The sequence below is a fragment of the Lipotes vexillifer genome, unplaced genomic scaffold (assembly GCF_000442215.2).
Source record: "Lipotes vexillifer unplaced genomic scaffold, Lipotes_vexillifer_v1.1 scaffold1011, whole genome shotgun sequence".
NCBI lineage: Eukaryota > Metazoa > Chordata > Mammalia > Artiodactyla > Lipotidae > Lipotes > Lipotes vexillifer.
Window position 1 is genome coordinate 580,900 of NW_006787698.1, and position 14,734 is coordinate 595,633.

A 14,734-nucleotide genomic window follows, 5' to 3' on the forward strand; every position below is an offset into this window, starting at 1 on the left:
GGTGCTCGCACACAGGCAGACAGCTGTGGCCCCACACAGAATTGCAGACACACCCTTTCAAGGACTCACTCCCAGTCCCCTGTGACCAGGTGGCACATACACCCCTAGTTGGGGTTATGGACACAAACTTGGGGGAGACATGGGGGCTGGAGGGAGGGCAAGACCCCGAGCTGGACCCTGATCACCCCCCCACCAGAATGAGAGGGAGAACACCAGCTATGACGTGGCCACCCTGCAGGACGAGGAGGGTGAGCTGCCCGACTTCCCAGGTGAGCTCCCACCTGCCCTCCTTCACCCATTGTGTCTGGGGCCCCAGGAGTTGGAGCCTTGACCCATAGGCATAGAGAGAGGTTGCATCTGGGAGGGAGCTTGGCCCGCCCCATTAGTTATTCCACTCCCCAAAGTCGGCCTGCCCAGGGACCCTGGGGCCTGACTCTGTGTCCCCTGCCAGGGGCTGAGGCGCTGCTCTCCAAGCACCTAAGCCCATCGGCCCAGGACCTCTTGGCCTCGCTGCAGGAGCAGGTGGCCATGCTCACCAGACAGAACCAGGAACTGATGGAGAAGGTCCAGGTGGGGAAACTGAGGCCCGGGAGGGTTGGATGGGGACAGACCTGAGGGGCTGTTCCCTGGGGGGGTTGGGCGGGCACGTGGCTGACTCTGTGGACAGGGAAAGTGGCATGGCTGCCCTGTGCCCCCCATGGCCACTTCAGCTCTTACCCGGCTGCCCTGCCCCTGCCAGATTCTGGAGCACTTCGAGAAGGATGAGATGGAGGCTGACAGTCTGGCCGAGGTCATCCCTCTGGCGCTGTACGACTCTCTCCGGGCTGAGTTTGACCAGCTCCGCAGGCAGCATGCCAAGGCCCTGCAGGCGCTGGGGCAGCAGGAAGCACAGGAGGGCCCTGGAGAAGAGGAGGCAGCCCCTGGGGAGGGCAACGGCCCGGGAGCCAAGACCGTCAGAAACGGACCAGTGGAAGCAGAGCTTAACGGCACTGCAGCTCCGGAAACCAGAGTTAATGGAGCCGAGAGCACAGATGAGGAGGCTGCGGGAGTAGAAGCTACGGAAGCCAGAGCTTCGGAAGCAGCATCCATGGTGGCGGAGGCCACGGAAACAAGACCCACGGACGCTGAGGCCACGGAAACAGAGGGTGTGGGCGCCGAGCACTTGGAAACAAAGGCCGCAGGGGCTGAGGTCACAGAAACAAAAACTCTAGAAGAAGGAGGAAACCCAGAAACAGAGGCCACGGGAGCAGAGTCCACAAATATGAAAACAGAGGAACCAGAATGGAAGCCCAGTGGAACAGGTGCTGTGCAGGAAGAGCTCACAGGCACAGGGACCATGAAAACGGAGGCCATGGGAGTGGAGGCCACGACCCCGAGGGTCACCACAGGCCCCGCCCTGCACCCCAGTGCTGTTGAGCTGGAGGCGGCCCACGGCAAGTGTGAGCCCGCGGAGGCCGAGGGTGGTGGGGCTGGCGGGGTCAGCAGTGGTGACACAGGCCAGCTGCGGGCCGCCCTGGAGCAGGCCCGGGAGGACCTCCGAGACCGGGACTGCCGCCTCCGGGAGCTGGAAGCAGCCTCGGCCCGGCTGGACGAGGCCCAGGCCGGCCGGCTGTTGGCCGAGGAGGAGGCTCGGGGCCTGCGGGCAGAGCTGGCCCAGCGGGAGGAGTTGCGGCTAGAGCTGAGCCGGGAGGTGCAGGCCCTACGGGAGCAGCTGGCTACGGCCGCAACCGCTGGGGAGCAGCAGCGGGCCGCGGCCGTCAAGCTGGGCCAGGCGCGGGATGTGGCTGAGGCCCGGGCTGCTGAGCTGGCCGCGGCCTGCGAGGAGGCTCGGCGGGGCCTGGCAGAATTGCGTGAGGCCTCCGAGGTGCTCCACCAGTCAGTGGTGCCAGCCTCGGAGCATCACCGGCTGCAGGAGGAGGCCCTGGAGTTGCGGGGCCGGGCAGCCAGCCTGGAGCAGGAGGTGGTGGCCACGGGCAAGGAGGCCGCCCGTCTGCGGGCAGAGCTGGAGCGCGAGCGTGTGGGCAGCGTGGCCCGCCTAGAGCACGAGCGCATCGTGGATGCCCTGCAGGCCGATGTGGCCCGGCTGCAGGGGCAGCTGGAGGAGCTGGGGCGACGCCACGAGAAGACCAGCGCCGAGGTCTTCCAGGTGAGCACGGCGGGATCCTCATCGGGCACAGCCAGTAGCCAGTTGGTGGTCTGTTCTAACCCCACAGCCATGCGATGTTTCGACCCCATCAGTTTCAATCCTGCAGAGACTTGACGCTGCGATATATCTAGGTGGACCTTTGACCCTGCAGCCATTCTGACCTCCTGGGTGTTTCAACTGGTGTTTTCTTTTTAAAAACCTTTTGGCCATTTTGACCCCATCATTTTTTCTAATGGTTAGCCCTTTTTGCCGTCTTCCTTTTTTGTTTTTTGTTGTTTTTTTTGCGGTACGCGGGCCTCTCACTGTTGTGGCCTCTCCCGTTGAGGAGCACAGGCTCCGGATGCGCAGGCTCAGCGGTCATGGCTCACAGGCCTAGCCGCTCTGCGACATGTGGGATCCTCCCGGACCGGGCCAAGAACCTGCGTCCCCTGCATCAGCAGGCAGACTCTCAACCACTGCGCCACCAGGGAAGCCCGCCATCTTCCTTTTTATCTATCTATCTATTTATTTATTTATTTTTGGCTGTGTTGGGTCTTTGTTGCTGCACGTGGGCTTTCTCTAGTTGCGGTGAGAGGGGGCTACTCTTCGTTGTGGTGCGTAGGCTTCTCATTGCGGTGGCTTCTCGTTGCGGATCACAGGCTCTAGGCATGTGGGCTCAGTAGCTGTGGCTCGTGGGCTCTAGAGCACAGGCTCAGTAGCTGTGGCGCACAGGCTTAGCTGCTCCGTGGCATGTGGGATCCTCCCAGACCAGGGCTCGAACCTGTGTCCCCTGCATTGGCAGGTGGATTCTTAACCACTGTGCCACTGGGGAAGTCCCCGGCACGTGGGATCTTCGTTGCAGTGCACGGGCTCAGTAGTTGCGGCGCACGGGCTCTCTAGTTGTGACACGCAGGCTCTAGAGCATGTGGGCCTAGTTGCCCCACAGCATGTGGGATCTTAGTTCCCTGACCAGGGATCGAACCCACACCCCTTGCAGTGGAGGAAGGAGGATTCTAAACCACTGGACAACCAGGGAAGTCCTGAAGGTGGATCTTTTGACTCCACCTCTTTTCTTAAATACACACACACACACACACACACACACACACACACACACACACATCCCGCAAAAAAACCTAGCAACTGTTTTCAACAAATATGTGAATAAAAAGCCACATTTGTTAGTTGTCATCAGGAAAGCATTTTTCTCTCCATGCCTCTGTTTACTCACCTGTATAATGGAGCTAATAATAGTTCTTAGTCCTCACGTGAAAATTAAATGGTTTAATTCTACTTAGGACAGTGATGGTACAAGTGATTAATAATTGCAGCCAGGATTACTGTTTTTCTAAGAATATTCTCTTCTATTTTTTTTTTTTTTTTTTTGGCTGCACTGCTTTCAGGGATCTTAGTTCCCCAACCAGGGATCTAACCTGTGCCCCATGCAGTGGAAGCGTGGAGTCTTAACCACTGGACCGCCAGGGAAGCCCTGTTTTCTAAATTTTACCTTCCTTCATGATCACTTCTTTTGTGGGTAAATTTTGCAAGTCTGATTTGATTCAGACTTAGTTGTTTTTTTTTTTTTTAATTGTTAAGGTGTAGTCAGTCTGTACTAAGTGGAACATCTAATTATTATCCATTTTCCCTGACCTATTATTTCTATTAAGGCCAATGATCCCCCCAGGATCAATTTTTGCAAATCTAACACTGCTCCAATCTTGATATTTTTGTGAAAATGCAGTCATCAGTTTTGGGGCATTTGTTTGCTTTTCATCCAGACTCTTCTGTTTTTCCTTCATTTCGTAAGAAATCTACAAACCTTCACACCACTGGCAGAGAAAAGGACATTGGCTATATTGTAATAATAATGATAATAACGTTCATTATGTAATAATAACAGTAAAAACAACATCACAAACTTGAAGATAGCACTTACTGTGTGCCAAGCACCATTCTAAGTGTATTCCATGTATTTTCTCATTTTATCCTCACAATCACCCTGTGACGTGGAGGCTCTTATTATCCTCGTTTTACATATGAGCAAATTGAGACACAGAGAGCTTATGTCACTTGTCTAAGGACACACAGCTTGGCAGAGTCAGAATGTTCATCGTGCCCAAAGAAATCCAGAACTTCCCTGAATCAAATCCCTTGAGGCCAAATGGGCTTGAATAGCCTCAGACCAAAATAGAAGGGTCAGAATCTTTGGTGTCCAGGCATCTTTGGGGTCCAGACGTCCTCAGGGTCACACATGGGTTTGGGCCGCAGGTGCAGCGGGAGGCGCTATTCATGAAGAGTGAACGGCACGCGGCCGAGGCCCAGCTGGCCACCGCAGAGCAGCAGCTGCGGGGGCTACGTACTGAGGCCGAGCGGGCACGCCAGGCCCAGAGCCGTGCCCAGGAGGCCCTGGAGAGCGCCAAGGAGAAGGACAAGAAGGTGGGTCCCATTTTCTTGTGCTCAGTCAGGGGACCCCCCACTCGACAGAGGTTGGAGGGAATCTAAGAATGTCCTAATGGAAAGAGCCTTGGGAAATCAGCCCATTTTCCAGATGAGCAAACAGAGTCTCCAAGAGGCAAACTGAGTGTCTTGACTCTGAGTGTCTAGACAGTGGATGTGACCCCCAGAGCCCCAGGTACTTTAGCACACAGAGAAACCCAGCCCCAACCTGCTGTGTGACCCTGGGCAAGTCACTTGACCTCTCTGAGCCCCAGTTTCCACCTCTGTAAAATGAAGGTAAAATTGTGGTAGGGATTATGGTTTATTTGTAGCAGTGTTCCTCCCCCTCAGCACTAGTGACATTTGGGGCTAGGTTATTCTTTGTGGGGGACCATCCCGGGCACTGTGGGGGGTGGAGCAGCATTCGTGGCCCCTACGCACTCGATATCAGGAACACCCCCAGTGGTGACAAACACAGATATTGCCTGGCATCCCGGGGAGGCAGGATCTCCCCTGGTTGAGAACCTCTGATCTATAGAAATAACAATAGAGCCCAGCATTTATTGAGTGCCTGCTGTTTGCTGGCAGAGTTTAAACTTAATCACAGCAGCCTACCAAGGTGAGAAGTGTGATTCTCTTTACAGATGAGGAAACTGAGATTCAGAGGGTTTAAGTCATCTTCCCAAGATCTCCAGCAGGGAAAGGGTAGAGAAAGACCCAAACCCTGGCCTGTCTGACTCAGCCCCACCAGGCCAGGCTGCTTTTCGGCCCTCCTGTTCTGTCTGTCTCCGCTTTCACTTTCCGGGACTCCAAGATCCACAAGCTTTTTCTGTAAAGGGCCAGACGGTCAATGTTTTTGGCCTTACTTGGCCAGGGTACTCAGCTCTGCTGCTGATGCAGGAGCTGTAGACGCTGTGACAATGAATGGGGCTTGGCCGTGCACCAATAACATTTTACGTTTGGCCGTGGAAATGTGAATTTGGTTGAATTTGCACATGTCGTGAAGACTTCTTCCCCCTCAACCATTTAACATGTGGAAACCATTCTTAGCTGATGGGCCGGACTCAGCCTGCAGGGCAGAGTTTGCTAACCTCTAGGATGCGACTTTCCCTCCAAGGCCTGTCCTTTGCCTGGAAAGGTCGCAGGCCCCCAGCCCCGGGCTCAGGGTGCTAGCTGACCCTCCCCTGATCCCACTTCAGATCACAGAGCTCTCCAAGGAAGTCTTCAGTCTTAAGGAGGCACTGAAGGACCAGCCTGGAGCCCCAGGCTCCTCGGAGGTGGAGGCCCTTCGCGGCCAGGTGAAGGCTCTACGGGAGCAGCTGGAGGTGAGAGCCTCACCCACCCGCTGGGCACAGGGGTCCCAGGCGGGTGACGGGCAGGCAGGAGGTTGGGCACATGGGCCAGGAGTGGAAGGAAAACAGTTCAGTATTTTAGCAAGCAGCACTGTCATGCCGGCGCCTGCCATCAAAATAGGGGCTCGGGGTGCAAAGGGGGCTTTCTGGCATATCTTGGAGGGGGTTCTGCTTTTCTGAGCGCCCTCCCCACACCCACAGGAAGCTGCCAGGGACCACAGTGCAGTGGTGGCCTTGTACAGGAGCCACCTCCTCTACGCCATTCAGGTGAGTCACCCTGGCTTTGGGTGCGCCACTGCTGCTCCCTGGGCCTCAATGTCCCCATCTGTACAATGGGACACTGGTCGAGGGAAGAGGTTCATGGCCTCCGGGGCGGGGGGTCAGGGAGGGGAATGGAGAAGCTGGGTGGGGGGCGGTGGGGAATGCCCAGGCTCTCTCCGCTTCTCTCCACCTCCCGCCCCAGGGTCAGATGGATGAAGATGTACAGCGGATTCTGAGTCAGATCCTGCAGATGCAAAGACTCCAGGCCCAGGGCCGCTGAGGTCAGAGCACTGCCCTCCGCCTTCCAGGCCCCGAGTTGGGGCTCCCAGACTCACGCGCTGACCATCCGCACTTGGAGACCAGCCTGGGCTCCTTCCCAACGATCCCTCACTGCCTCCACGGCCCCAGTGGTCCTTGCATGCGCTGGTCAGTCTAGACCCAGGCCCTGACCGTGTACCCTTCCCTGCGCCGGAGAATTTGTGAGTCCCATCCCTCACGTCTGGTCTTATCATCAGACGCCACCCCAGGAATAAAAGCTCACGGAGCAGAGGATGAAAGCATCGTGTGGCCTGATTGCTGGGCTCCCACTGCAAAGCGGGGAAGGGGCGGCCCAGAGCAGGGATTGGGGATTAGGGTGAGGAGAGCAGGACAGGCCTCAGTCCCCAGAGGAACACTATGTTACTATGTTACTGCAATATCTTTTTTCTTTCTTTCTTTCTTTTCTTTTGGCCACACCACACAGCATCTTAGTTTCCAGACCAGGGGTTGAACCGCGCCTCCTGCCTTGGATGCGCAAAGTCGTAACCACTGGACTGCCAGGGAATCCCCCAGTTACTGCACTATTTTTAAAAGTCAGAATGGGTTCCCAAAAGTTCATGATGAACAAGATATGCAAATGTCAAATGAAGACAGAGTCTGAGGCTGCACGACTTACCTCACTGCCCTCACCCTAAACCCGGCCCTGGTGGGAGTGTCCCACACCCTCCCACAGCCTCTTTGCCCCTGGGCCAACCCCCTGAAATCCCCTGGGGGTTCTTGGCTTTTTCCAGCTCGGGCAGGAAGGCAGCTCCGTGTCCAGCCTGTTCCCCAGGTTTCCTCAGCGTCCAGCAGTGGCTCTGCCTGTCCCCGGGCATCCCAGGCCCTTGGAGAATGTCCACGGTTCGGGGCTGCCTTCTGAGAGCCTGGGTTTCTGCCTCTCTGTGGCCTGGAGCGTGGAATGTGGCTGGCGGGGGTGGGGGTCCCCATCTCTGTGGTTGATGAGTGATGGGCATCCTCTGTTGGCGCCAGCTGCTCTCTGTTCCTCCCTGCCCTGGCTGCTGTCTGTCTTTCTCCCTGTCATCATGGCCCTCCCCGGCGTGCCCTCTCCTCGCTGCAGCCGGAAGGAAGGCTCTTCTGGGAAGGGCCACGGGGTCACCACTTCTCCCTTTCCTGGCCTCCTCCTTCTGCCCCCACCTTTGGGGCCTTCCGCACCCGAGACTGGGGGTGGCCGGGGAAGGGACTGGGGGCTCCTCCTCCGGAGCCCCATGAACCAGGCAGTGAGTCAGAAGGGGAAGGGGAAGTAGGGGCCTCGCCTGGGGGCTGGCCTTTCCCCTGGGTGGGACCTGAATCCCTTGCCTACCCGAGGGTGCTCTCTGCCCCAGCCCCTGAAAGCAGATCCCGCCTGAGCCATGGCCCCAAGACTTGTCCTCACCCTCACCTTCTGGGTGTGTTGCTCACTTTGCTGCGGGAGAGAAGGTATGTGGGGACCCGGGGGGGTAGGGGGAGCCAGGGCAGAGGGACACTCTCCGAGGACTGGACTTTGCCGTGGAACATCCTGGGTGGGGTGGGAGCTCACACACCTTCTGTATGACCACTGATGGGAGGGGGTTACCATCCCATTGCATGAGGCACAGAGAGGGCAAGAGCTACCCCAAAGGGACCGGGAAGTGGCAGCCACAGCCTGGAGGAAGGGAGGGTGGGAGAGAAAGAAATTTTAATTGTATCCATTCATTTCATGTGATTCAAAACAAAACCATCACAAAGAGGGGGGTCCGGTAAAGCATCTCCCTCCCACCAGAAATCCCCGGCAACCCTAGGTCCCCTCTGTGGCTCCGTCAACCTCAGTTTCCCCATCTGGAAACTGGGTTAATAGTTCCTGCCTTGGTAGGTTGTAGCGAGAGTGAGAGATGATGTAGGTGCCTTTCATTCATGTACTCATTCATTCCACAAACCTCTGTTAGGCTCCTAATGTGTGCCCAGCACTGGCTGGCAGCGAGGTGGGGGCCAAGCCACGGTAGGGCTTTGACAGTCACAGGTGAATCAGAAGCTCACGCTCTCCTTCTCTCTCTGGGCCCCCCAGCGGCTCACACCCAGCCCAGGGTGCGGTGCCAGGCCTCTAGGTACCCGATCGCAGTGGATTGCTCCTGGACCCTGCCGCCCGCTCCAAACTCCTCCAGGCCCACGTCCTTCATTGCCACGTACAGGTCAGAGAGACTGGAGGGCTTCCTGGGGATTCTACATCTGGGCTGACCCCCTAGGATCAGGGCAGCTGGGGATTTAGTGAGAGCCTGAACCCCTCAGAATTCTAGAGCACCACCAACCCTTAGAAATATACTCCCTAAAATACATACTGCGAGCCACATGTGGAGGGTAAAATTTTCTAGAAGCCACATTTAAAGAAGAAAAAGAAATGGGTGACATTGGCTTTAATATTTTATTTAAATAGTATCTAAATATTTCAAATGTTTGTCATTTAATATGATCAAATGCAATGTACTTTAACATGCTTATATACGATTCATGTATTTAAACTTATACTAGAAATTGATTTCATAGCATTTAATAGGATTATCTAAAGTATTCAATATGTAATCAATACTTTAAAAATTAATGAGTAATTTTGCATTCAGTCTTGTTATACTGTCATGGAATTCCATGTGTGCTTTACACATGTGTCACACTTCAATTCAGATGCTAAACATTCAATCAGAAATTCTTTTTTTTAAAAAAATAAATTTATTTATTTATTTTTGGCTGCTTTGTGTCTTCCCGTTGCTGCCCGCAGGCTTTCTCTAGTTGTGGTGAGCGGGGGCTACTCTTCATTGTGGTGAGCAGGCTTCCCATTGCAGTGGCTTCTCTTGTTGTGGAGCATGGGCTCTAGGTGCATGGTCTTTAGTAGTTGTGGCACACGGGCTTAGTTGCTCCGCGGCATGTGGGATCTTCCCGGACCAGGGCTCGAACCCGTGTCCCCTGCATTGGTAGATGGATTCTTAACCACTGCACCACCAGAGAAGTCCCCCAATCGGATATTCTTGATCTCTGATTAGATTTCATAACATTTGTGTTTGGAAAAGTAGATTCACACACCTGAGTTGTTCTGAGGAACTTTCCCACGCTTTCTGATAGGTGGGAACTTTTCATTCAGATTAGATGAAATAAATCAAAAAGTCCCACTCAGCTGCACTAGCCGCGCTTCATATCCACAGGGCAGAAGCAGAACGTTTTGGATGCTGTGGAAGTTTCTGTGGACGGTGCTGAGTTCCAGGCTCCAGAGTCTGAAATCTTGCAGTGTCAGAACTCGAGAGAACTGGAATCTTATTATTTCGGATTCCGGAATCGTAGACCTGGGAATGTTGGAATTCTAAGGCTGGAATGTTGACGTTCCAGAAAGCTTTATTTATTTATTTAAAAAACTGTATTATTATTATTACTTGGCTGTGCTGGGTGTTTGCTGTGGCATGCGGGTTCTTCTTCAGTGTGGTGTACAGCCTTCCCTCTAGTTGTGGCACACGGGCTCCAGAGCACGCGGGCTCAGTTGTGGTGCGCGGGCTTAGTTGCCCCGCGGCATGCGGGATCTTAGTTCCCCGACCAGGGATCGAACCCACGTCCCCTGCATTGGAAGGCAGATTCTTAACCACCGGACCACCAGGGAAGTCCCCCCAGAAAGTGTTAGAATCCGGACCCTAGCATCTCCCTGTGGGGTTTTACCCCCAACCCTGGGTCCCCCGGGCTCTGTGATGTTGGAGTGAGGGGTCCCTAGGATCACACAGCCAAGAGCAGGACTCCTCACCTGCCGTCCCTACTTGGGGTCCAGGGCACAGGGGGCCAGCAGGAAGTGCTGCGACCCTCACAGCACACTCGGTGTCCAGGCTTGGCGTGGCAGCCCATGGGGAGAGCTGGCCCTGCCTCCAGCAGACACCAGAGGCCACCAGCTGTATCATCCCTGACATCCAGATGTTCTCCATGGTGCCCTATGTGCTCAACATCACGGCTGTCCACCCCCGGGGCGTCAGCAGCAGCTTCGTGCCGTTCGTCCCAGAGCACGTCAGTGAGTAGGGGCAGCGGTGGGGGTGTGGAGGGTCCCCCTTGCTTCTGCTCCTCACACACACACACACACACACACACACACCCACCTCCCACCTGTCAGAATGAGATCCTGTCCATCCCTCACGGATCCTGTGGGCTCCACCTTCACAATTCAGCAAGAATCTGCCCACTTCTCCCCTCTCCTGAGCCCCTACTTGGTCCAACCTGCATCACCGCCCACCTGGACCAGTGGCAGCCCCTCCATCCTGGTCCCCTATTCCTGCCCTCACCCGCATCTGTCCTCCTCACAGCAGCCACCAGAGGGCGCCTGTGAGCACTCCAGTCGGGTTCCCCCTTGGGTTCTTGCCCTCCTTCCCACAATCTGTCCTCCCCACAGCAGCCACCAGAAGGCGCCTGTGAGCACCTGAGTCAGGTCCCATTGTTGCCTTGCCTACAGCCCTCCAGGGCTCCCACTATCTGTTCCTGTCCCCCCCTGCCGTCCCCTCCTCCCTCTCCCCGCCTCGCTCACTCTGCTCCAGCCACATGGGCCTCCTCCCTGTTCTTCCGACACACCAGGCACAGTCCTGCCCTAGGACCTTTACACGTGCTGTTCCCCCTGCCCGCAAGGCTCTTCCCCCAGGTCTCCACAGTGTTCACTCCCTCACCTCCTTTAGCTCTCAACTCAGATGTCATCTCCTCAGTGAGTCCTCCCTAAGCATTTTTTTTTTTAATTGCAAACCATCATACATTGCTGGTGGTTACTAGAAAACAGACTGGCAGTCCCTCAAAGAGCTAAACATGTTACCATGTAATCCAGCAATTCCAATTCTAGATATATATCTAAGAGAAAATGGAAAGCATGTTTGCAGAAAAACTTGTGCATGAATGTTCACAGCAGCATTATCCATAATAGGCAGAAATTAGAAACGACACAAATACTCATTAACTGATGAATAGATACACAAAACGTGTCCATCCCCACAATGGAATATTATTCAGCCATAAAAAGGAGAGAAGCACCAACACTCACTACAACCTGGATGGACCTTGAGAACACGATGCTCAGTGAGAGAAGCCAGACACAGAAGGACACACAGGATGTGATTCCATTGATGGGAAATGTCCAGAACCGGCAAATCCACAGACACAGAGAGTGGGTTTGTGGTTGTCAGGGGCTTGGGAGGGAGGAATGGGGGGCTTACTGCTCACGGGGATGGGGCTTCTTTGGGGGAGATAGAATGTTCCGGATTAAATGGTGGTGATGGTTGCATGACACTGTGAATATACTAAAACCACTGAAGTGTACACTTTCAAAGGGTGAATTCTCTGGTATGTGAGTTATGTCTCCAAAAACATTGCAACCCACTACCCTCCTTGCACTCCTGAGCTTTCTTCCCTCCTTTTTATGACCTTCGGATCTGCCTCTTGTGTCTTATCTTCTGCCTGGGGGGATTGAGCTCCAAGGTGACAGGACTACTGTGTCCCTAGTATCCAGAACATCCCTGGACACTCAGCAGACCCTCAGTTAATATTTATTGGTTGGTTGGTTGAATGAATGAATGAATGTGCCCTCCGCTGACCCTGTCTCCTGCTTGTCCATCAGTCAAACCGGACCCTCCAGAAGGTGTGCGCCTGAGCCCCCTCCCTGGGCAGCGGCTCTGGGTGCAATGGGAACCCCCCCGGTCCTGGCCCTTCCCAGAGATCTTCTCACTCAAGTACCGGATCCGCTACAAGCGCCACGGAGCTGCCCGCTTCCGCCAGGTGAGGAGGGTGAGGTGAGGGGGAAGGCAGTTCCCGGGTAGACGGAAGAGCATGTGCAAAGGTACAGTGGGGTGTGGGTCACAGCTTGGGGTGCTGGTGTGCGACGTGAATGCAGCCCAGCAGTTCCACTCCTGGGCATCTACCCAAAAGAATTGAAAACACGGCCTCGAACAATTACTTGTACACAAATGTTCACAGCAGCACCACTCACAATGGTCAAAAGGTGGAAATAACACAAGTGCCTATCAACGGATGATGGATAAACACAACGTGGTCCCTCCACACACGGGAACATCACTCAGCCATGAAAAGGAGAGAAGCCCTGACACTCGCTACAACGTGGATGGACCCTTGAGAACACGATGCTCAGTGAGAGAAGCCAGACACAGGAGGACACACTGTGTGATTCTATTGATGGGAAACATCCAGAACAGGCAAATTCACAGAGACAGAGATTGGATTAGTGGTTGTCAGGGGCTGTGGGAGGGAGAGGGGGTGACTGCTAATGGGGATGGGGCTTCTTTCTGGGGGGATGGAATGTTCTGGAACTAGATAGTGGTGATGGTTGCCCAACACTGTGAATGTACTAAATGCCACTAGATTATCCATCTTGGAATGGTTAATTTTACGTCATGTGAATTTCACCTCAATTGAGAGCACCAATATATTGTTTTACATTCTTAAAAAATAAAGGCAGGGTTTCAGTCAGTGAGCATATGGGCAGGGCAGTTGTGTCCTGGGCAGCCTTGGATGCTGGGCTGAGGATCTGAGTCTTTGCAGGGTTTAGGCTTTTGCAATCCTGTCCCTTAGAACCTTCTGCAACAGTAGAAATGTTCCATATCCACACTGTCCAAGATGGTAGCCTCGGGCCGCGTGAAGCTGCCAAGCGGTTGCAACCTGGTGAGGAGTGAGGAATGGGCTTTTAAAGTTGATGTAGTATTCATTAATTTAATTTTGTAAATGCTTGCAATTTTAAAATTGAGACAGAATTTACATGCCACGAAGCTCTCTGTTTTAAAGTGCACAGGCCAGTAACTTTGGTGTATTCGCAAGATTGTGCAATGATTAATTAATCTAAATTTAAAACCGAAAGCGTCACATCCGGCTGCCACATGGGACAGCTTGTGCAGAGGAAGGAGGGACATAGTCAGACCTGAACTTGGGAAGCTGCCGATGGTGGCTGACATGGGACATGCCAAGGATGAGGGGGACCCCGATGTTGGAGGGAGAGTGTGGAGTGGCGGGGACAGAGGGGACAGGATGGAGAACCAGAAAGGCAGAGCTGAGAGGGTGTCTCATGGGTGCCCAGGGATTTTAGTCTGTGGAGGTGCCTGAGTGAGGACATGGAAAGGTCAAGGCCATCGAAAGAAGAATTTATTGCATTTCCCCAGAAAAGAGGACACATCACGCCACTCAGGGCCATGTGGGCAACTTTGGGACATCAGGAGGCTTAAGTGGGAGCCAGGGGAGAGCCCAGGCCAGAGGTGGATTGGGGTTTCCTCGGGGAAGGCTAGGCGGGGCAGGTGAACAGCTTAGGGTAAGCAAGTTTGAATAATTCCAGTGGGCTCTGGGCTGCAGGATGGTCTCTAGTTGCTTGGCATCTGGCCCTGGGGTGATTTAGGGCAGGGTGGGGATATGGGCTGGTGTGTGACCAGTACAGAGAGGGGATGGATGGGGGTGTGGACTCGGGGTGGATTGTTTTTTATATGAAAGGCATGCTCCTGGTCGACCAAGAATTGGCTGGCCAGGGAGCGGCAGGCTCTCCCTGCTCAGCAAGATGTTTAAGATGTCTGAAGATGTACGGGGGCCGCAGAGGGCATGCCAATGAGGATTGACATTGGTGCCTGAGTCTTGGAGCAGCAGCCCGAACATGCAGACGGAAGGCTTGATCACATAGCTTCCTTGTTTCCACTGACCCAGACCTCCTTCTGCTTTCAGGTGGGACCAATTGAAGGCACATCCTTCACCCTCAAGGCTGTGAGGCCCCAAGCCAAGTACTGCATCCAGGTAGCTGCTCTGGATCTCACTGACTATGGGGAATCAAGCGCCTGGAGTCTCCCCGCCGTTGCCTCCGTGACCCTGGGCAAGTAGTGGGGGTTCCCTGCACCCCCGAAGAGGGGCTGTGCCCTTGACATCCGCCTAAGGGTGGATGGGACCTGACTGGCCTGGGTTCACTGCTGCCGAGTTGCTGGGCAACCTTGGACAAGTGACTTTGCCTCTCTGAGCCTCAGTTTCTCAGTCTGTGAAATGGGGATGTACTCCCTACCTCCTCTGACACAGTGCAATGTTTTGTGAACTGTGAATATGAGATTTTTTAAATTGTTTAATTAGAAAAGGATCATTGTCACTAGAATCAGGACTCTTCCTTCTTTTAACAGATCCACATGAGACCCTGTGAGGAGAGGACAGACCAGGACACACACACACAGTGAATCCCCACTGCCACACGTGGGGTCAGGGCTGGACCAGAGGAAGAGATGGGGCTGGGGGAGTCAGGGCAGGGTGGTGGGTGTTC

General features: G+C 54.4%; 2 protein-coding genes across 2 annotated transcripts in view; both read left to right on the top strand.

Moving 5' to 3' along the window:
- ANKRD24 (ankyrin repeat domain 24) overlaps positions 1-6,454 on the top strand; it is a 22,972-nt gene extending 16,518 nt beyond the window's left edge. Inside the window, exons 16-22 of the mRNA XM_007460723.1 lie at positions 197-269; positions 452-570; positions 740-2,146; positions 4,394-4,561; positions 5,761-5,886; positions 6,115-6,180; positions 6,377-6,454. Coding sequence (XP_007460785.1) covers positions 197-269; positions 452-570; positions 740-2,146; positions 4,394-4,561; positions 5,761-5,886; positions 6,115-6,180; positions 6,377-6,454 — 2,037 coding nt within the window. The remainder of the gene's footprint in view (positions 1-196; positions 270-451; positions 571-739; positions 2,147-4,393; positions 4,562-5,760; positions 5,887-6,114; positions 6,181-6,376) is intronic.
- A 1,907-nt stretch (positions 6,455-8,361) lies between these two features.
- EBI3 (Epstein-Barr virus induced 3) lies at positions 8,362-14,561 on the top strand. Its single transcript, XM_007460520.1, has 4 exons — positions 8,362-8,636; positions 10,302-10,480; positions 12,062-12,219; positions 14,158-14,561. Exons 1-4 carry the CDS (start codon positions 8,362-8,364, stop codon positions 14,308-14,310), a joined length of 765 nt encoding a protein of 254 aa, XP_007460582.1. The 3' UTR covers positions 14,311-14,561.
- Positions 14,562-14,734: the final 173 nt, after the last annotated feature.

Excerpts from the sequence above, each read along its gene's own strand:
- EBI3 (XM_007460520.1), top strand. The coding sequence starts at position 8,362 with ATGTACTCATTCATTCCACAAACCTCTGTTAGGCTCCTAATGTGTGCC. Across the intron at positions 10,481-12,061 it reads GTTCGTCCCAGAGCACGTCA|TCAAACCGGACCCTCCAGAA; the intron begins GTGAGTAGGGGC and ends CTTGTCCATCAG. Across the intron at positions 12,220-14,157 it reads GAGCTGCCCGCTTCCGCCAG|GTGGGACCAATTGAAGGCAC; the intron begins GTGAGGAGGGTG and ends TTCTGCTTTCAG.